The 21672-nt window shown below is 41.5% G+C and overlaps 1 protein-coding gene across 1 annotated transcript in view; it reads right to left on the minus strand.

Annotated features, from left to right (window-relative positions):
* Positions 1-19425: 19425 nt before the first annotated feature.
* The window catches only part of PTH2R (parathyroid hormone 2 receptor), an 85008-nt gene continuing 82761 nt past the window's right edge, over positions 19426-21672 (minus strand). Inside the window, exon 13 of the mRNA XM_003405919.4 lies at positions 19426-20939. Within this exon, the coding sequence (XP_003405967.1) occupies positions 20544-20939 (396 nt within the window). The 3' untranslated portion in view covers positions 19426-20543. The remainder of the gene's footprint in view (positions 20940-21672) is intronic.

Genomic DNA, 21672 nt, shown 5'->3' on the forward strand with positions numbered 1-21672 from the left:
TGGTATTCAATCAATTCTCAGAGCCTTATTTTTCACCATTCCCTTCAGTGCAGCTTGGAGTTCTTCCTTTAGTACCATCAGTTTTTGATCATATCCTACCTCCTGAAATTGTTGAACGTCAGCCAATTCTTTTTCGTTCAGTGACTCTGTGTATTTTTTGCATCTTCTTTTGATGCTTCCTGCATCATTCGATATTTTCCCTGTAGAATCCTTCAATATTGCAACTCGACGCTTGAATTTTTTTTCTTCATTTCTTCCAGCTTGAGAAATGCTGAGTGCAGGGAGTCTGTTTTAGAGAAAAACAAAGGATAATAAAACGAATTCCTGGTGTGGGAATCAAAAGATCTGGGAATTTTATCCCTGGCTCTGTAGCATAGAAGATGTGTGTTTTTGGATGGGCTGTTGTGTAAAGTTGGTTTCCCCCAGATGCATACCCTCTGAAAAGAATTTGAAAATAAGAAATTTATTGGAGATGATCCCAGAAAGCACCTCTAAAGGTGTGGGGAAGTGCTGCAGGGAAAGAAAGGAAGCCAGCAGATGGCAAGTTATTAAGCAGGCTACTACTGTGGGCAACTGGGGTCCGTCCTGCTGAGGAACTCTGGGAGACTCTGGAAGACTGCAGAATTCACTTCGGAGTTATTCCACCAGAGGGGTGAAGGAGTTGGTGTATGTATCTACCAACTCCTGTCTATCTTTGCATACTGCTCCCCAGGTGAGTTTACGCCCCAACACTTCTAGCAGCCAGAGAAAGCCCAAAAGCAGACAATCACAGGTGCTTTCAGTTGGTTATCAGTGTATACAGGAATGGTGACTCCAGGGAACTAGAAGCCTCTGCTGCAGGCTTTTCACCTCTGTGGTCTCAGTCTCTGCATCTGTAAGGCAGTGTGGTGTTATTGCTGGGTGTACCTACCTTTCAGTTAATATAAGGATTAAACTAAAATACACGTGAAACAACTTGGTAAACTTTTATCTTGAGATAAATATTAAATATTATCTGTAACATAAAAGGTTAGGTAATTTCTAGATTTCTTTCATGTTTGCATTATAGGATTCATCGCTTTTCCTATAAACTCCAAACTGCTAAGACTTGTATAATCTTCAGGAGTATAAATACTATATATTGAAAAAGTGGGGCCTGTGATTCCTAGTAATATGTTTTTAAACTTTTACTTTAGTAATCAATCTGTTACATGTGCCATCTGGGAACATTTTAATTACTACATGCTGGTCAGTTGGAGGATAGCTAAACATTTATGATTTATTCCCTACCATTTTATACAAAATTAAGGTAATATATCTATATTGACAAAATTAGCATCTTGAGTTGTATTTTTCCAGAGTAAGTGTCTAAACTATGTTAATGATTCTGAACTACTACAGGTCATTTTTTTAAAAATGTGTCTTGGTCTTACAAATTTGATTAAATTTCTATAGCTATTCTTCTATGAATAACTTTTTACAATTAGATTGCAATACATCTCCATGAATAGCTTCTTATAACACAGACATATGTGTTTTTCATTAACAGCAGAAAGTCAGAGGTAACATACTGCAAAGTCTCCCCCGTTGCTTACATGAGGGAATTAAATCTATCAAGAAATGTAGGGATAGGAGTTCCATCTTTGATGGTAACAGCATTTCTTCCACTGCTTGCATTTTCTTTGACACAGTGGATGTTGATGAGTTTGACATGACTCCCATGGGCAAGAATGAAATTTTTCTGTTGTTAAGTAGATGGCAACTGAATATCAGATGGCAGAGAACATTTAGAAACATAGCATAAACCAAAACACCAAACCAGTTGCCATCAAGCCAGTTCTAACACATCAGAGTAGAACTGTGCTCCACAGGGTTTTCAACGGCTGATTTTTTTGCTAATAGGTCACCAGGCCTTTCTTCCAAGGCACCTCTGGGTGAATTGAAACTGCCTACATTTCCGTTAGAAGCTAAGTACTTAACCATATGCACTACCCAGAAACACAACATAGCCTTTGACAATTTCGAGCATCACATCCACTGAGCCACGTTTTGTTTTGTTTTGTTTCAATTTGAATTTTACCGTGGACCAGCAATGCTTCTAAACCCTCTATCTCAAACATTAAAAATGAGGAAAAGAAGGAAGAAGAAAAAATAAGGAGTAGAGTGTTAACATCTATTTCCAAAAGGGAGTTGCGAGATGGTATGGGACCAAAAATATAGCTTTATATTTGACCTCAAGAAGCTATAAGAACTGAAAGAGAGGCTGACTATCATCATGTATTACAATATGTGGTCTGCTGAAGTGTTGAAGGACTTCCAGTCTCCCACATGGTTAAATATCTCTAGGTAGAAAATTTGAAGTACCAGATCCACATCTTAGATGACCCCTTGGACTTGATTGCCTAGATCTTATGCTGTTCCCCCTACTAGACACTATACCCTTGAACACTTCTCTCTTGGTATCTGCTTTTTGGCTTCCCCACATATCACATCCATGGGAAGAGGTTCACTTCCCTTTCCTGGGTTTCATTCCAGACATATCCACCTTTTGCTCAACTATCTAGAGAAAAGTACGATCAAGCAATTAATCCCATGTGACAAATGAGAAAATAGGTTTGTAGAGGGTAAGTAACTTGTCCACTGATTTTGTTATTTTTTTCTCTGTAATTTGAGTGATCTTGAAGTAATTGAGATCAGAAAGTGATTGAGAATAATTAAATCTATACAGAACATGCACTCTCAACAGGGGCAATATCAGCTCCAAAGGGGTGAAAATTGGCAATTGGTTGTGAGGGAGAGGAGTCATATTTTACAACGGTTTGTGGCACTCCAAAGCTCAAACTTACCCAAAAAAATATTATTCCTTAGTATTTAATTTCTCTTGGGAAGAAATTAAATTGAAATCTAATTTGATTTTTCTCTTCAGGGCAGTGATAATGAAAAACAGGTTGAGAAACACTGTTATAGAATAATTCAACAAATACAATATAATTAACTTGTGTGCAATACCAGTTAGGTGTATCTTAATAGTTACAAAAAATATTGACTTTAAATCAGGCATTAGTAAGGATTACCTGACTAAAGAATTTGTCCTGATTCTCTTATTTTGCACTATCAGACAATTTTGCTGGTCTTCTTTTTAATCTTTCTTATTCCATGATAGTCTATTCTAGGATCAGTCCTGCTTTTTATCAGAGAATTTATTAATGGCAGAAAAAGCCTCGGTTTCTGCTTATGAAACAGCTTTACGTTCAGATTTACATAATTGATTTAAACAAATGAGAATGGCTTTTTTCTTTGTGCATCCCTGCAGCTTTCTCTCTCTCTCTTTCTCTGAGCCCCTTCTAATTGCTACCTTTGGTGTCTGAATGACACAGTTCTGAAGAGAGTGTATTTTTTAAGCAGCACGTTTTGGTAAAAAGAGTAATTTTAAGCTTGCATTCTGTTTTCAAAATGCTCCACCAGTAGTCAGAGTTACAGCTGCCATGATACCTACTCCATCAGATTTAAGACCAACTGGTTGAGGTTTTGCTCCTAACCATTTTATTACTACTTCTGTGTAAGCTGCATCCACTTTTTAATTGGTTTTAGGTAGACAAACATTTACATTTTTAATGAACAGTTAACTTTTGGAGGCTACTTCTGAAAGAAAAACAAAATCAGCTTTTCTCAAATCAGAAATAATTTCCTCCCTGAAATGACTTTAAAGTGAGGGTGATTGCCTGAAGCGCTACACTTGACCAATTTTACTAACGTTTTAAGCAAAGAACAGCTTTACTAACTCCATGATTTAACTGAGTAATCCAATTTCTTTGGTCACATATAAACAACCTTACTTAAATCATGAAATAAATATTCTACAGAGATGTTTTGCACTTCTGCTATTCAGAAAGGGAGAACAGAGACTTCCAGCCAACATGGCGCCATAGCACCACACCCTCCCTCCACAGCAAAGACCTGAAAAATTAAGTAAAACAGAGGACAAATGTCATTCCTGGACCTGAAGTGAAGAGATAAAGAACTCAGCCAAGCACTGAATGGAATAAGAAACTGATAGAGAATAGACAGCGGGGAGAGAGATGTGCTGAAGACCCCATCAGCTAACACAGGATGGATCCACCACCTTGGACTCCTCTGTCAGGGATCAGCAGACAGGGAGCATGGGAAAGCAGCTTAGCGGAACTCCCAGCAGGAGACAGAGCACTCCCTAACCAGCGATACAGGCTTTCCCACCCCCCATTCTGTCCCTGCTGCTCTACCTCTGAGCTTGCTGGCTGGCTGTGGTGGCTTGGCTGGCCAGGAAGTGCAGCGTCCATGCCGCTTGGATTCACCCCACCCACGTCAGAGATTGGCGACAGGGAGTACAGGAAAGCAGCTTCAGGGAGTTCCGAGCAGGAGACAGAGCACCGGGTTAACGAGTGATATACGCTTTCCTACCCCTCCTTCTCCCCTTCTAGTCCCTCCCCACCCCCACCCCCCGCTTGCCGCCAGCGGCAGTCTCGTGGCCCTGAGGCAACTGCTTCGGCCTCAGGCTGCTTGGATTCTTAGGGCCCACACTGACTGGGCCACTGAGCTGGTGTTGGCACTTTCCATCTCTTTTGGTTTCTTCTGTCCCTCCTGCTGTAACCAAATGAGGATTCTTGTCCTGATCAAAATAAGACAGACACCACACCACCGGTTGCAAGGGAAACAGTGGAAATTTATTGTCTGCACAGACAAGTAGCCATGTGGGGTCTAGCCACCATAAGGCCATGTGCTCACCATCTGAGGGGTTTGGGGAGCTTTTTATTTCCAATGGTGTCTGGGATTCGGGTTCAGTGCCCAGAACTCTAAGCCCTTAGCCCTCCCATGTCCACATTTGGAGGTCTGGATGCTGAATCATGTCAGTGATGTTCAGGTCCAAGGACAGACGGAGGACAGAGCTCTTCAGGTCCTGAGCATGCGCCAAAATCTTGGTTTGTGCGTGCGCAGGATTCTGGCACCAAATTCAAACTGTAGTTAGGGCCACAGAGGGGTTGGGCCAAACCACAGTTAGAAGCTGTAGCTTGGTGGACTGCGAGGGGTGCGGGGAACCTTGGTGGAGTGGGGCGAAGTCTCGGTGGAGGCTTCAATTCCCCCTCTAACAGGTTCTTTTTAATCTTAAAAGGAGTTTAGGGCCAAAGGTCTCATCTTCTGTAGTTTCTTCCTGCTGGCCAGGGGCACTGGCATAGAACTACGCTCTAGCTGGAATCTCCTCGGGGGAAATGGGGTGAAATCCCGTCACAGCATCATTTGCAGGCGGAACTTTTTAAGTCTAGAACACACAAATTTTACTAAAAGGTTAAATGAGCAAGGCCTCAATACAGGCAGCAGGACGACCACGGCCAAGGATTTTAGAAGGGGAAGACACTATGTTAAGTTTGGGATTGTTGCCTTTACTATATATCTCAGACATCTTGTGAAAGTTGGGCCTTGGTTGAACTTGTGTAGCCATTTATTATGGAGCCCTATTACTGTACCTGCCCCAGTTAGGATTAAATCCAGTGCCCTCTTTAGTGTACAACTTGAGGCTCGCCTGGAGGCCTAGTACATGTAGACACTGGTGCCTGAGAGAAATAAAAATCCTAGGGAACATTGACTGGTGGTTGTGACAGGGCCGATGTAAGAAGCTGTCCATCTACAACCAGGACAATGACAAGCCGGGCTGTTGTCACCCAGGCATGACCAGACCCACACATTCAGACACATCCATGGGGAGTACACAAAGATTCAGTGATGGTGCAGCCACCGAGGTTGGCATCAGTTCGTTCGAGCCAACTGCCGCTCTACGAGTTCAGGGCCACAGGACCACAAAGCCCAGGTCAAGACACTTGGCACTTAGGCCTGTGGGTTTTTTTTTTTTTTTTTTTTTTTGTGGCATTGTAAATGTGTTTCAGAGTAAATGAGTGTGCCTGGGGGTGTAGACTCCATATGGTTGGGCAAGCAATAGTCAAGAAGCAAATAAAAAGTTCTTGGGAAATTTTTGGATATCTTTTCTCAGTAGGTATCCCCATGACTTGGTTGGTCAGATTAGTTTGGAGATAAGTTGTCTCATTCCAATTGTCTGGGGTTTTAGCAGTGGAGTCAGTGAGACCCTGGATTGTCTGTTGGACAAAGACCCTATTGTAATTCATGAAAGATGGGCCCAGAGCGAGACTCATCACATGGGAAATCTAGTGGTGTTTTTAGTAGGTGGGGGCACCTGAACTGGGACTTCCTCTACATTGTCTTTAGTTCTGGTGGGGGCGGGGGTGAAGTAAACCCAGTGATCTTTTAAGTGGAGAGCCTCTGAGGTGTTTATGAGATAATTATCCTGCCATTTTGGGGACCCTGTTTTTCTTCTAGAGAGACACAGGAAATAAACAGGCAGGATATAAGGCCACATATTATAGGTGGTAAACTTGAAGAGTCATGAATAACAACCTGCATAATCACCAGGGAATGACAATCAGCTGGCACAATTGTCTATCACTTTAAATCATCTGAAGCCTGACTTTCTCAATTATTACTGTCTTGTCAATTCTTACTGTTCTTCAGGGCTTGTTGGTTGGTATCGTGAGTAGGAGCCGGCTCAACACGAGAGTTGTGGATCCACTCTCCCTCTTTGGCAATCTTGATTGCAGTGCTAGGGGTTTGTTCTCCTGCCGGGTCTGTGGTGCTCCAGGTCTTGACACGGAGAGAGAGACTTCGGGTTGTGGAAGAGTCTGTCATATCATGTACCTGTACAGAGAGTCAAGCACCCCTGCCACAGAATACAAATATTGTTTAATAGTGAGCTAGCTTTGTGTATGTCTTTAGCTTCCAAGGTATCCTCAGGACCCAGAGTAATGAACCCCTCCCACAAGTTACGGAGGAGGGGATGCCCATATATAAGCTCAAAAGGGCTTATCTTAAGTTTGGCTTGAGGTGCAACCCTAGTCTTGAACACAGCCAAGGGAAGGGTCTTAGCCCATGCTAATTAGGTCTTCTTGCAAGGTTTGGCCCAGTGGGCTTCAATAGTCTAGTTTATCTTTTTCCTGCAATGTTGTTCCAGTACATATTCTTGGTGCTTAGTCTCCTCTTACGCTGCCAAGAAGATCTTGGTGTCTCTTTTTTTTTTTTTTTTTTTAAGTAGAGGTCTTTAATATTGAGAGGGACCATACAGTGGTGCAGAGCCAGCTGTTCACAAGACTCTAAAACCTGATACAGTAGCAGAATAAATCAATATATTTACATTTAGGTTGTTTCTGGAAACCCAGGACAGTCCAGTCTGGAGCCAACCCTCCCTTTCTTCTCCACCTTTCTACTTCCTTCTCACATTTTTGTTTTCTCTTCATTCTTCTTGCTCTCTGCCCTTTACTCCTCCAAGCCTCATCAGTTGTTTCTTCCCTGTCCAGCCCCTATTTTTGCAACTATAAAGGTCTTCTGTAGCTTATGGCAAGCTAGAATCAGTCACTACTATTGGGCTCACCGTTCTTGCTGCTTGCTTGGCTTATACATCAGCCCTTTGGTGGCCTTGGGCCTCTACTGTATCTTTTTGTTGATGTCCTTTGCAGTGTACCACGGCCAGAACAGTGGGGAGGGACACCGCCTCAAGGAGTTGTAAAATCTGTTGGCCATCTTTGATTTCTTTACAGACCCAACTTAAAAGCTCTCTTTGCTTCTACAAAGTCTTATATAGATTTAAAACTGACAACACGTACTTCAAATCTATATAAATGGTCACTCTCTTAGACCTGGCCAGCCACAAGGCCTGGATCACCACGACCAGCTCGGCTTTTTGGGCTGAGGTTCCATTTGGGAAAGCGTTTGCCTGGAGGACCTCAGTGTGGCTGACAACTGTGTACCCCACTCTCCTTTGGCCTCCCTCGATGAAGCTCCTCCCACCTCTGAAGATCTCTAAACTGGCGTCTCTTAGAGGTTGATTTTGTGGGTCTGGACAGCTGGCATGGGCCAGGGCACTGTCCAGACACAGTCATGGTGAACAGAGTTTTCCAGGGGCAGAGTGGGAAGAGGGGTGGCAGAACTTGGAGCGGCAACAGATGGGACTGATGTGCTGCGATTATTGACTAGGCAGGTCTGGTATTAAGTTACTCAGTATTCACTGTCTTGGGACACTCTCTTTGTCAGTGGCCCTCTTGTTCACAATATGCACACTGGTTCTCTCCCAGCGGGGCTCAGGGCCAGGCCCTGCCAGCGTCTGTGGGTCTTTTCTTCCTAGGAGGCCTATACCGTTTCTGTACGGGCAACCTGGCACTTCCTGCCTTTGTCTTCTTCCCTGTTGTTATAGACTTGAATGCCAACTCAACTAGGTGTTCAATACTCATAGTTACTCCTCCCTCTATTTTGTGAAGTTGGTTCCCAATATCCAGGGCACACTGTCTTATAAAATGTTATTGACCATGTGAGCATTTGTTGGGTCCTTTTGTATCTTGATCAGTATATTGTCTAAAGGCTCTATTACTCTTTCGAGGAAGGTTGCAGAGTCCTCATCTTTGCACTGGTTAATTGCATGTACTTTGCTCCAATCTAAGAGCTTAGGCAATCTACATCTAAGGCTCACAAAAAGACAGTCCCAATATCGGGTGAGCCTACCATATTCCACTGTGTAATTGTGGTCCCAGTGGAGTCTTGAAGGGGAAAGACATCATTGACTGCATCTCTGGCCCATCGAGCACCAAGTCGCCTCTGGGCTTCCTCTCCAGCCTTATCTAGGACCATCTTCCTCTCTTCCGGGGGGAGGAAGGTGCTTAGGAGAGATCGACAGCCTGCCTCGGTGGAATCAAAAGAGTTAACGATGGCGGTAAACAGTTCATACAATTTCTTTAGTTTCTCTTGACATCCTGAGGTGTTATTCTTCCAGTTAATCAGGTCTGCTGAACTAAAGGGAACCTGGCCCCTGTTCACCCCTGGAGTTGTTTGGTGGAGGGGATACTGACATGGATGGAGTAAAGCTTTTGGGACCTTCATTTGCTGATGTGGCACGACTCAAAATAAGGAGAAAGAGCTGCAAACATCCATTAATAATTGGAACCTGGAATGTACAAAGTATGAAATGGAACGCATAAACATCGATATCCTAGGCATTAGTGAGCTGAAATGGACTGGTATTGGCCATTTTGAATAGGACAATCATATAGTCTACTATGCTGGGAATGACAACTCGAAGGGGAATGGTGTTGCATTCATCGTCAAAAAGAATGTTTCAAGATGGTGTTGCATTCGTCGTCAAAAAGAATGTTTCAAGATCAGTCCTGAAGTACAACGCTGTCAGTGATAAGATAATATCCATATGCTTACCAGGAAGACCTGTTAATACGACTATTATTCAAATTTACACACCAACCACTAGGGCCAAAGATGAAGAAATAGAAGATTTTTATCAGCTGCTGTAGTCTGAAATTGATTGAAAAGGCAATCAAGATGCATTGATAATTACTGGTGATTGAAATGCAAAAGTTAGAAACAAAGAAGAAGGATCAGTAGTTGGAAAATATGGCCTTGGTGTTAGAGACAATGCCAGAGATCAAATGATAGAATTTTGCAAGACCAATGACTTCTTCATTGCAAATACCTTCTTTCACCAACATAAATGGTGACTATACACATGGACCTTGCCAGATGGAACACACAGAAATCAAGTTGACTACATCTGTGGAAAGAGATGATGGAAAAGCTCAATATCATCAGTCAGGGCAAGGACAAGGCCAGGGGCTGACTGTGGAACAGACCATCACTTGCTCATATGCAAGTTGAAGCTGAAACTGAAGAAAATCAGAGCAAGTCCACGAGAGCCAAAATATGACCTTGAGTATATCCACCTGAATTTAGAGACCACCTGAAGAATAGATTTGATGCATTAAACACTAGTGATCAAAGACTAGACGAGTTGTGGAATGACATCAAGGACATCATCCATGAAGAAAGCAAAGGGTCATTGAAAAGACAGGAAAGAAAGAAAAGACCAAGATGGATGTCAGAGGAGGCTCTGAAACTTGCTCTTGAACGTCGAGCAGCTAAAGCAAAAGGAAGAATTGATGATGTAAAAGAACTGAACAGATTTCAAAGGGCATTTCTAGAAGACAAAGTATTGTAATAACATGTGCAAAGAGCTGGAAATGGAAAACCAAAAGGGAAGAACACACTTGGAGTTTCTCAAGCTGAAAGAACTGAAGAAAAAATTCAAGCCTCGAGTTGCAATAGTGAAGGATTCTATGGGGAAAATATTAAAAGATGCAGGAAGCATCAAAGAAAGATGGAAGGAATACACAGAGTCATTATGCCAGAAAGAATTACTCTATGTTCAACCATTTCGAGAGGTGGCATATGATCAGGAACCAATGGTACTGAAGGAAGAAGTCCAAGCTGCTCTGAAGGCATTGGTGAAAAATAAGCCTCCAGGAATTGATGGAATATCAATTGAGATGTTTCAACAAACAGATTCAGCTCTGGAGGTACACACTCATCTATGCCAAGAAATATGGAAGACAGCTACCTGGCCAACTGACTGGAAGAGATCCATATTTATGCCTATTCCCAAGAAAAGTGATACAACTGAATGTGGAAATTATAGAACAATACCATTAATATCACATGCAAGCAAAATTTTGCTGAAGATCATTCAAAAACGGCTACAGCAGCACATCGACAGGGAACTGCCACAAATTCAGGCCGGTTTCAGAAGAGGATGTGGAACCAGGGATATCATTGCTGATGTCAGATGGATGCTGGCTGAAAGCAGAGAATACCAGAAGGATGTTTACCTGTGTTCTACTGACTATGCAAAGGCATTGGACTGTGTGGCTCATAACAAATTATGGGTAACGTTGCAAAGAATGGGAATTCCAGAACACCGAATTGTGCTATAGCATCGCTATGAGTCAGAATCGACTCGACGGCAGTGGGTTAATTGTGCTCATGAGGAACCTTTACATAGATCAAGAGGCAGTTGTTCAGACAGAACAAGGGGATACTGATTGGTTTAAAGTCAGGAAAGGTGTGCGTCAGGGTTGTATTCTTTCACCATACCTATTCAGTCTGTACGGTGAGCAAATAATCCAAGAAGCTGGACTATATGAAGAAGAATGGGGCATCAGTATTGGAGGAAGACTCATTAACAAACTGCGTTATGCAGATGACACAACCTTCCTTGCTGAAAGTGAAGAAGAAGCACTTACTAATGAAGATCAAAGACCACAGCCTTCAGTATGGATTACACCTCAACATAAAGAAAACAAAAATCCTCACAACTGGACCAATGAGCAACATCATGATAAATGGAGAAAAGATTGAAGTTGTCAAGGATTTCATTTTACTCAGATCCACAATCAACAGCCATGGAAGCAGCAGTCAAGAAATCAAAAGACGCGTTGCATTTGGTAAATCCGCTGCAAAGGACCTCTTTAAAGTGTCACCTTGAAGCAAAGATGTCACTTTGAAGACTAAGGTGCACCTGATCCAAGCCATGGTATTTTCAATCACATCATATGCATGTGAAAGCTGGACAATGAATAAGGACGACTGAAGAATAATTGACACCTTTGAATTGTGGTGTTGGCGAAGAATATTGAATATACCATGGACTGCCAGAAGAACAAACAAATCTGTCTTGGAAGAAGTACAACCAGAATGCTCCTTAGAAGCAAGGATGGCGAGACTGCATCTTATGTACTTTGGACATGTTGTCAGGAGGGATCAGTCCCTGGAGAAGGACATCATGCTTGGCAGAGTACAGGGTCAGCGGAAAAGAGGAAGACCCTCAACGAGGTGGATTGACACAGTGGCTGCAACAATGAGCCCAAGCATAACAACGATTGTAAGGATGGCTCAGGACCAGGCAGTGTTTCATTCTGTTGTGCATAGGTTTGCTATGAGTCGGAACCAACCCAACAGCATCTAACAACAACAACGTTATTCATGATTTGTTATGATCCACATAGTCGAATACCTTTGCATAGTCAATAATCCACAGGTAAACATCTTTCTGGTATTCTCTGCTTAATATTCCTTAATTATTCATGAATATTTCTACAGCTCTTAACAGCTGGTTGCTACTTGACCTGAATGCTTCTGAGAAAGATTACCACCTCTTCCAAGCTGATTCTATCCTCTATTGTTGTTGTTGTTAGTTTCTGTTAAAACTCGTGGTGATTCCATGTGTTACAGAGTAGAACTGCTCCGTAGGGTTTTCTTGGCTGTAATCTTAATGGAGGAGCCCTGGTGGCACAGTGGTTAAGAGTTTGGCTGCTAACCAAAAGGTCGGCAGTTTGAATCCATCAGGTGCGCCCCAGAAATCCTATGGGACAGTTCTACTCTGTCCAGTAGGGCCATTCTGAGTCAGAATTGACTCGATAGCAACGGATTTGGTTTGGTCTTTTTAATCTTAATGGAAACAGATGGCCAAGCCTTTTCTTCAAAGGTACCACTGGGTACCTTTGCAACCAAGTGCAAACTGTTTGCGCCATCTAGGGAATTTTCCATTCTTTTCTTTTGTTGGGTGCCCTGGAGTCAATTCTGACTCATAACAACTCTGTATGACAAAGTAGAACTGCCCTATAGGGTTTTCTTGGCTGTAATCTTTACAGGAGCAGATAGCCAGGTCTTTCTCCCACGGAGCCACTGGGTGGGTTCCAACCACCAACCTTTCAGTCAGCAACTGAGCTCTTAACCATTTGCACCATCAGGGCTCAGATTATTACTCTTTTCTTTGAGCTAACAGTCCATTACATATCAGGTATCAGATGATACTTAAGAAATTCTCAGTGGTATAGCAAGCAAAGCACTGGGGGAATGGCTGTTTAGTGGCAGGAAGGTACTCCATTGGGGCCAGAGGGTGCTGGAGTCATGGGGGAGAATCTCCCCTTCAGAGATAATGTCCTCTGTCCCACCTTCTGCTCCCATCCTCAAGCTATCTTGACTTCAAGGATACTACTACCTATCTTTTCCTGATGGAGAGCTTTGATTTATTAAGAAAATATTTTCTCTGAAAGCTGCTTTACCTCTATCTGCCTCAACTTCCTCATTTGTAAAGTGGGCTTAATAATTGTATTTATTTTTTTACAGAGTTGTAGTGAAAATTGAGCATATGTATACAACCTCTATACGTACTGTAGTTGTTGTTGGGTATCATCAAGTCGATTTTGACTCAAAGCAATTCTGTATGATAGAGTAGAACTGCCCCATATGGTTTCCTAGACAGTACTCTTTACAGGAGAAAATTGCCAGGTCTTTCTCCCTTGGAGTTGCTGGGTGGCTTTGAGCCGTCAATTTTTCAATTAGTAGCCGAGCGTTTAACCATTGCACCACCAGGGCTCCTCTATATGTATTAACTAGTATTAAAAACTGATTTATTTATGTGTGTTGTTGTTAGGTGCTGTCAAGTCAGATCCTACTCATAGCGATCCTATGTACAAGAGAACAAAACACTGCCCAGCCCTGTACCATACTCAAAATCGTTGTTATGCTTGAGCCCATTGTTGCAGCCAGTGTCAGTCCATCTCTTTGAGGGTTTTCCTCTTTTTTGCTAACCTCTACTTTACCAAGCATGATGTCCTTCCCCAAGTACTGCTTCCTCCTGATAACATGTCCAAAGTATGTGAAAGGTAGCCTTGCCATCCTTGCTTCTAAGGAGCATTATGGCTATAGTTCTTCCAAGACAGATATGTTCATTCTTTTTGCAGTCCATGGTATATTCAATATTCTTCATATGTATAGAGACTGTTATGGGTTGAATTCTGTCCCCTAAAATTGTGTGTCAACTTGGCTAGGCCATGATTCCCAGCATTATGTGATTGTCTACCATTCTGTCATCTGATATGATTTTCCTATGCGTTGTAAATCCTACATCTATGATGTTAATGAGGCAGGATTAGAGGAGTTATGTTAATGAGGCAGGACTCAATATAGAAGATTAGGTTTTGTCTTAAGTCAATATCTTTTGATATATAGAAGAGAGAAGTGAGCAGAGAGACAGGGGGGCCTCATATCACCAAGAAACAAAAGCCAGGAGAATAGAGTGTCCTTTGGGCCCAGGGTCCCTGGGCTGAGAAGCTCCTGGACCAGAGAAGATTGATGACAAGGACCTTCCCCTAGAGCAAACAGAGAGAGAAAGCCATCCCCTGGAGCTTGCACCTGAATTCGGACTTCTAGCCTCCTAAACTGTGAGAGAATAAATTTCTCTTTGTTAAAGCCATCCACTTGTGGTATTTCTGTTATAGCAGTGCTAGACAGCAAAAACAGAGAAAGACCAAAGTTTATTAGTGGGGGGAGGTAGGGAGAAAGAAGCCATGGCTTAGGGTGCTCTGAGCTGCTGTTAATGGTTATGGAATAATTTGGAAAAGGATCACAACATGATGAACCTAATCAATGTAACTGGATTGTACACCTAAAAAATGTTGAATTGTTAAATGTTTCATTATATATATATTTTTTCTAGGAAATGATCTGTTTTATTCAATTTCTTTCTTTATAAACTAAATTGTACTTTAAACCTGATTTGAACAGAGTTAAACATTAGTGAGCACTTTTTTTTTTTAATTGTGCATTAGGTGAAAGTTTACAGAGCAAATTAGTTTCCCACTCAATAGTTTGTACATGGTGTTTCATGACATTGGTTTCGGCCTCCACAGTGGGCCAACACTCCCCCCATTTCCATCCTAGTTTCCCCATTTCCTTTCATCCAGGATTGCTACTCCTTCCTGCCTTCTCATCTTTTTCCTTGTGCATATTTTGCCCTTTGGGACTCATATAATTGCTCGTTTTAAGGAGCACGTTTCTCTCGGGTGTTAAGTGTTTGCATTACGGACCTGTCCATGGTTTGGCTGAAGGGTGGTCTCTGGGAATGGCTTCAGTTCCAGTTCAGAAGGGTGTCTTAGGACCATAGTCTCAGAAGTTCCTCCAGTCTCTGTCGGACCAGTAAGTTTGGTCTCCCTTATGAATTTGACTCTGCGATTTTAATCCTGCTCTGTTCAGGACCCTAAATTGCAATCCCAGCCAGAGTGATTGGTAGTGGTAGCTAGGCACCATCTAGTTCTTCTGGTCTCGGGGTCATGTAGGCTGTGGTTCACGTGGTCTACCAGTCCCCTGGACCAATTGCTCCCTTGGGTCATTGGTTTTCTTGATTCTCCTTTGCTCAAGGTGGTAAGGGACAAATAGCTGTATCTTAGATGGCCGCTTGCAAGCTTTTAAGACCCCAGATGCTACTCACCCAAGTAGGATACAGAACTTTGTCTTTATGAACTATGTTGTGCCAATTGATGTAAATGTCCCCCGAGTCTATAGTCTTTCACCTTTGAGCCTAGGAACTTCATCCTGCCAGGTGTTTGGTTAGAGCTAAGAAGTTGCCCTGACTGTGGCACTTGTGGTGAGCACTATGTTTTATACCAATCTCTCCATCCCTCCACCCAATGATATCTTTGACAGGCTCCAATTGTGCATTTGAACCTCAGTGCAGAACCTTCAGCCTTGGAAACTTCCCAAACAGTGTTCTTTCCCCACCTTATGCTTACTTTTCTGAGGGATGTCAGTTATAAATATATTTAAAAAACCCACTGCCGTCGAGTCGATTCCGACTCATAGCAACCCTATAGGACAGAGTAGAACTGCCCCATAGAGTTTCCAAGGGGCACCTGGTAGATTCAAACCGCAACCTCTTGGTTACCAGCCATAGCACTTAACCACTACACCACCAGGCTTTCCATATATATATATATGTGTTGTTGCTAGGTGCCATCGAGTCAGTTCCAACTCATAGCAACCCTATGTACAACAGAACGAAACGCTGTCTGGTCCTGCACCATCATCACAATCATTATTATGCTTAAGCCCACTGCTGCAGCCACTGCGTCAGTCCATCTCGTTGAGGGTCTTCCTCTTTTTCACTGACCCTCTACTTTACCAAGCATAATGTCCTTCTCCAGGGACTGATCTCTCCTGACAAAATGTCCAAAGTATGTGAGACATAGTCTCACTATCCTTGCTTCTGAAGAGCATTCTGGTTGTACTTCTTCAAAGACAGATTTGTTCATTCTGTTGGTGGTCCATGGGATATTCCATATTCTTCTCCAAAACCACAATTCAAAGGTGTCATTTCTTCTTTGGTCTTCTTTATTCATTGTCCAGATTTCACATGCATAGGAGGAGATTGCAAACACCATGACTTGCATCAGGTACACTTTAGTCTTCAAGGTGGCATCTTTGCTTTTTAATACTTTAAAGAGGTCCTTTGCAGCAGATTTGCCCAATGCAATCCATCTTTTGATTTCTTGACTGCTGCTTCCATGGATATTGATTGGGGATTCAACTAAAATGAAATCCTTGACAACTTCAGTCTTTTCCCCATTTATCTTGATGTTGCTCATTGGTCCAGTTGTGGGGATTTTTGTTTTCTTTGTGTGGAGGTGTAATCCATACTGAAGGCTGTGGTCTTTGATCTTCATTAGTAAGTGCTTCAAATCCTCTTCACTTTCAGCAAGCAAGGTTGTGTCATCTGCATAACACAGGTTGTTAATGAGTCTTCCTCCAATTCTGATGCCGTGTTCTTCTTCACATAGTCCAGCTTTTCAGATTATTTGCTCAGCATACAGATTGAATAAGTATGGTGAAAGGACAAAACCCTGATGCACACCTTTCCTGACTTTAAATCACGTAGTATCCCCTTGCTCTGTTTGAACAACTGCCTCTCGATCTATGTGCAGGCTCCTCATGAGCACATGTTCTGGAATTCCCATTCTTCACAATGTTATCTATAGTCAATTTGCATAGTCAATAAAACACAGGTAAAGGTCTTTCTGGTATTCGCTGCTTTCAGCCAGGATCCATCTGACATCAGCAGTGATATCACTGGTTTCACATCCTCTTCTGAATCTGGCTTCAATTTCTGAAGTTTCCCTGTTTATATACTGCTGCAGCTATTTTTGAATGATCTTCAGCAAAATTTTACTTGTGGGTGATATTAATGATATTGTTCACTAATTTCCGCATTCAGTGGGATCACCTTTCTTGGAAATAGGCATAAATATAGATCTCCTCCTGTCAGTTGGTCAGGTAGCTTCCAAATTCTTGTCATAGACAAGTGAGTACTTCTAGAGCTGCATCCATTTGTTGAAACATCTCAACTGGTATTCTGCCACATATATTTGTCACAAGAAAACAGTTTTTAAAAACTTATTTATTCTGACAGCTGCAGTCACAGACATTTTATCAGAAAATAAATGTCTGGCATGTGGTTATTTCAAAAATAAGGGACATTCCCAGATATATCACATGTAGTGAGCACCAGTAATTCAAGATTGCTTTAGTAGATGTATTTCATCTGAAATAAATATAGTTTCTGAATCATACTTTTCATACTCAGTGAGCCTCAGTTAGCAAATTTGTCTCGCAAGAGTTAATCAGGACTCAGCTGGTAATTTAGTCAAAATGGTAGCTTACCGAAACTGTGTGGAGAAGGTGAGCGTAACCTATTGAAGGAAGAATTCTTGTTTGTGTTGCAGCTGTTCTTTTTGCCAAAAGGTGGTCTATTCACCACAGTCAGGGGTTTGGTTTAGCCACAATCAACATGTATCAAATGTATGAACCTTTTCATACTTTTTATGGTCAGGTGGTGAAAACTTCATGTTTGCTCATTATCAAATAAGGTGAAAGAACAATTTAAATATTTTAGTTCTACTTTCAGGTCTACTCACTGTATGAGTTTTGATTTTTTTTTTTTTCTCATGGATATCAGCAGATAGATAACATGAAGATACAGGGGTACAGGAATACATGATTTTCTTCCAAAATAAAAAATTTTCAAGCGATCATAACAGAACTACACAGGCCAAATATTTCTTCCCTTTATGAGGGTTTCTCTGCAGGTTTTGCTTACAACATTTATAGCCCCCTAAAGAACAAGATTAATGCATCTCCGAAAGCAATTATAATGAACAAGATAACATGATCTCGGCTATGGATCATTAAAGATCAGTGCTTTTGTAAATTCTGATCTCAAAAGAACAATCTGCAGATAATACCACCTTCCAAAGGAGCTTGAGCCAAAATACTAGCAGCACCCACCTCTCTCCTGAGCTCCAGCACATCGGTTGCCTACTAGATGGAACCATGAGAAGTTTCTGAAGGCATCTCAAATTCAACATGTCCAAAGTAAGAATGACCAGATTGGCTCATTGGTCCTCCTGCCTGCTTTCTACCTCTTAAATATCTTCTTTTCTCTATTTCCACTGCCCTTGTATAATGTAGACTCTCATTGCATCTCACATGTATCCTTGCAGTGGTCTCCCAACTGATTTCCTTGCTTCTATTTAGCCTTTTCTAGCTTGTTCTCATATGGTTTGAAGGTTATTTTAAAAAATACATACCTGCACCTTTCCTGCTTAAACCTATAAAGAAGTGGTGGCTTCGTCTTATATTTTGAGGTTGACTTAGAAAGCAAGAACTCTGGATATTTTCTGTATTTCCTAAATATATCCATTTTAACAATTCCTTATTGTATTGCAATGACCAATCTGACTTTTATAACATAATGGGGCAAAATAAGATTTAACATTAAACAACGATGTAGCAACAACCTAATCCAAGTATTTGTATCGAATTTTTATGTTACAAAATACTTTCAATATATGATTTCTTTAACAATCAGAACATTTCTGTGAGGTAGACAAATATCTGCATTTTAAGGATGGAGAAATTGAACTATAAAGGAAATAAAGTGATTTCATAAAACCATGAAGCAAATTAGCAATGGAATTGAACTTAATCTCTGGCTCAGCCCATGATGAATCTTTCCAAATGTGGAGGCAGCATGGGGATTGATAATGAGGAAGAGAATCAAATAAATGAAATATGCACAACAGCACTTTCATAAACAGGAAGGGAAGGAAATGACCTACACCACGGCACAGAGGGAAAAGGAAGGAAAGAGTATGGGAGGAAAGCATTATCTTTTTCAAGAGGGTATGTAGACATCAGAGCACCTTATTCATCGTGGTGCTATTTGCATATTGGTTAAAATATTAAACAAATTGAGAGACAGATGACCTGTGTTATTTTACCTGGAAATATATTGCTCTATGATGTTTTTCATTTCCCATGTGTGTCTGTCTTCTCCACTAAAGTGGAAACTTCATGAGGATCATAGGTTAAAACCTACTACAATATGAATCCCTAAAACAGAAACAATTCAGAGTTTTTTTTCTTTTGGATTGGTTAAAAAGCTACACACCTATTGGTGACAGTATAGTTAGGAACATGGGGCTTGAAGACAGTGGAGCTGCATTGAATCCAAGCTCTGTCAACAACTAGCTATGCAACTTTGGGCAAGTTATCCATCCCTGCAAGCCACACTGTCACCTGTAAAAAGAGTGACAGTGATAGGGCTCGGTCCATCCTTTGTAGTGAAGGTTAGGTGAGCTAATTGTTTGTCAACACCTATCAGGATGCCTGGTGTGTGGCCTGCATTCCAAAAACTGTTTTCACTACTGCAACCTACTGATATTTCAAATTCAAAAAAAGTACAGAAGCTAAATTCTGATGTTTGTAGATTTGGAGATAAAAAAAAAATGGAGATAGGGTAAGTTTAATTAGTTCTGAAAAATAAAATGAGATACTGAAAGAAACTTGAAGAAAGTCACCTAAAATATACTTTTAAAACAAACCTTTAATTTATCTCACATGCCATTTGCAACACAGTAATAGAACAAAGACGAAAAGGACATAGATGGGGTGTGATTTACTATCAATACAAGTGATCATAAGGAAAATCAGTTTATAACACAAGCCCACTGATTGAAAAACTTGCAGCATGTCACGATTTACAGAAGAGAGGGAAGACCTGAGGTCTGTCTGGTCACAGAGGGGACATTCAAAAGGAGGGATATGTGTGCAATATTCTTTTTTGAGTAATTCTCTTTATTCCCAGAAAGAAACAATTTTCATTGTCATAAATTTTTATTTTATCAAAGGTCAGCCAACTTATTTTCCAATGTGTATTTCTTCTTAGATCTTTAACCTTTCAACATACATTTTTCAGACCCTAATTGCTCCTTCGCATTGCAAAATAAATGCAATGATTGCTGTTGTTATGAGTCGCCTTTGAGTCAGCTCCAACTCACTGAGAACTTACGTATAACAGAACAAAACGTTACCTGGTCCTGCACCATCTTTGTACATTTAAGTGAGAAAAATAAAAAGATAGTATTAATTCCTTAAAAGGAAAATGACACACAATAAATTATCTCTATCATATTGAGGGTGGTGTTTGTGAGAGAAAGCTAGATCTAATCAAAGGAAACTTGTCTTTTCAAAACTTGCAGGAAAATGAACAATCACATAGCAAGTATCCACAAATAAGTTTGGGAGAGATTTGATGTCAAAATAAGATAATTAAACTACTCCACTGACACCTCTCCTTTTGTGAGTTTAGTATTTATAGGAGCCAATTTGCAAAGCCTGAAGACTTTTAAGTAACACTTTAACTCTGAATTTACAGCCCAAGGGCTCAAGCACAGGAATGTGGGCCAAGCTTCTTTTATATAACCAGACCGACCACCCGTGAAATCACAGATGGTGATTCAGAGAGCATCCTCCATTTCTCCTTTGCTTCCTTCAGCATCCGGGCTAAAGTCCAATGGCCTGGAAGACTCCTTCATTGGAATATCATCTCCCTGGTTTCCATTACCTTCCTGGGCCTCCTCATGGATCGAGGGTGGCAGGCACTCCTGCTCTGAGTTACTCCAGACGTAGCCAGGTAAAGTCACAAGGCTGTCGGGCTGTCTGCTGACAGTCTTGGCCACTTTGCCGGAGATGAGCACCATGTGAGTGCTGGCCGCCCTCTGTGACTGGCTGCTGGTGCTGTGAGTCATGGTGGTGAGCACTGAGCCGTACCTGCGGCTCCCACATGGGGGCGCCCTTTTCCAGTCAATGGATAGATCCCATTTACTCCACATCTTCTTCATCTCAGACTGAACCTAAACCACAAAAGAGTAGAGTGTTTTAGAAATAATAAGGGAAATCTTGAAACCTTGTTGCAAGGATGTCTGCTCCTGCTGTTGTTAGCTATCCTGGATCTACCCCCAACTCACGGACACACTATGCACAATGGAACAAAATGTTGCCCAGTCCTGCAGCAACCCCACGATGGTTTCAGAGGGGACCACTGTGATCTATATGGTTTTTACAGGCTGATTTTCAGAAGTAGATCACCAGGCCTTTCCTCCTAGTCCATCTTAGTCTGTAAGTTCTGCTGAAAGCTGTTCAGCACCATAGCAACACACATGGCCCCAATGGCAGATAAGTGGGGCTGTGCATGACACCTTGGGTTTAAAAAATACCACATCAAAATGTGCTAATGGATTTAGGCCAAGAAAACTTACACTTGAGTTCCTGGAAATTGATTACAAGTTTTAAGTATTAATTGGGATATGAAGTTCACTGTCCTTCCAAGTATCACTTTGTATTCCAACAAGTTGTTTTGGAACAGGGGTTTGCGAGTTAGCTGACATTTGAAAGTTCTAGACAATGAGGACCTTAGTCAATTTACATTAATTCTTGCTTTCTCAAAATAATCTATGATTAAAGAATCTCCTTTCTCCCACCTATTCTGTCCTGTAACTCCTAGAGATTCTCAAGAGATTTAGGTCACACTGTGATGGCCATTTATAAGCTTTTCTCAGAGCCCAATCTGTGGGATGTCTGGGTTTC

Source organism: Loxodonta africana, chromosome 6 (genome assembly GCF_030014295.1).
Source record: "Loxodonta africana isolate mLoxAfr1 chromosome 6, mLoxAfr1.hap2, whole genome shotgun sequence".
Taxonomy (NCBI): domain Eukaryota; kingdom Metazoa; phylum Chordata; class Mammalia; order Proboscidea; family Elephantidae; genus Loxodonta; species Loxodonta africana.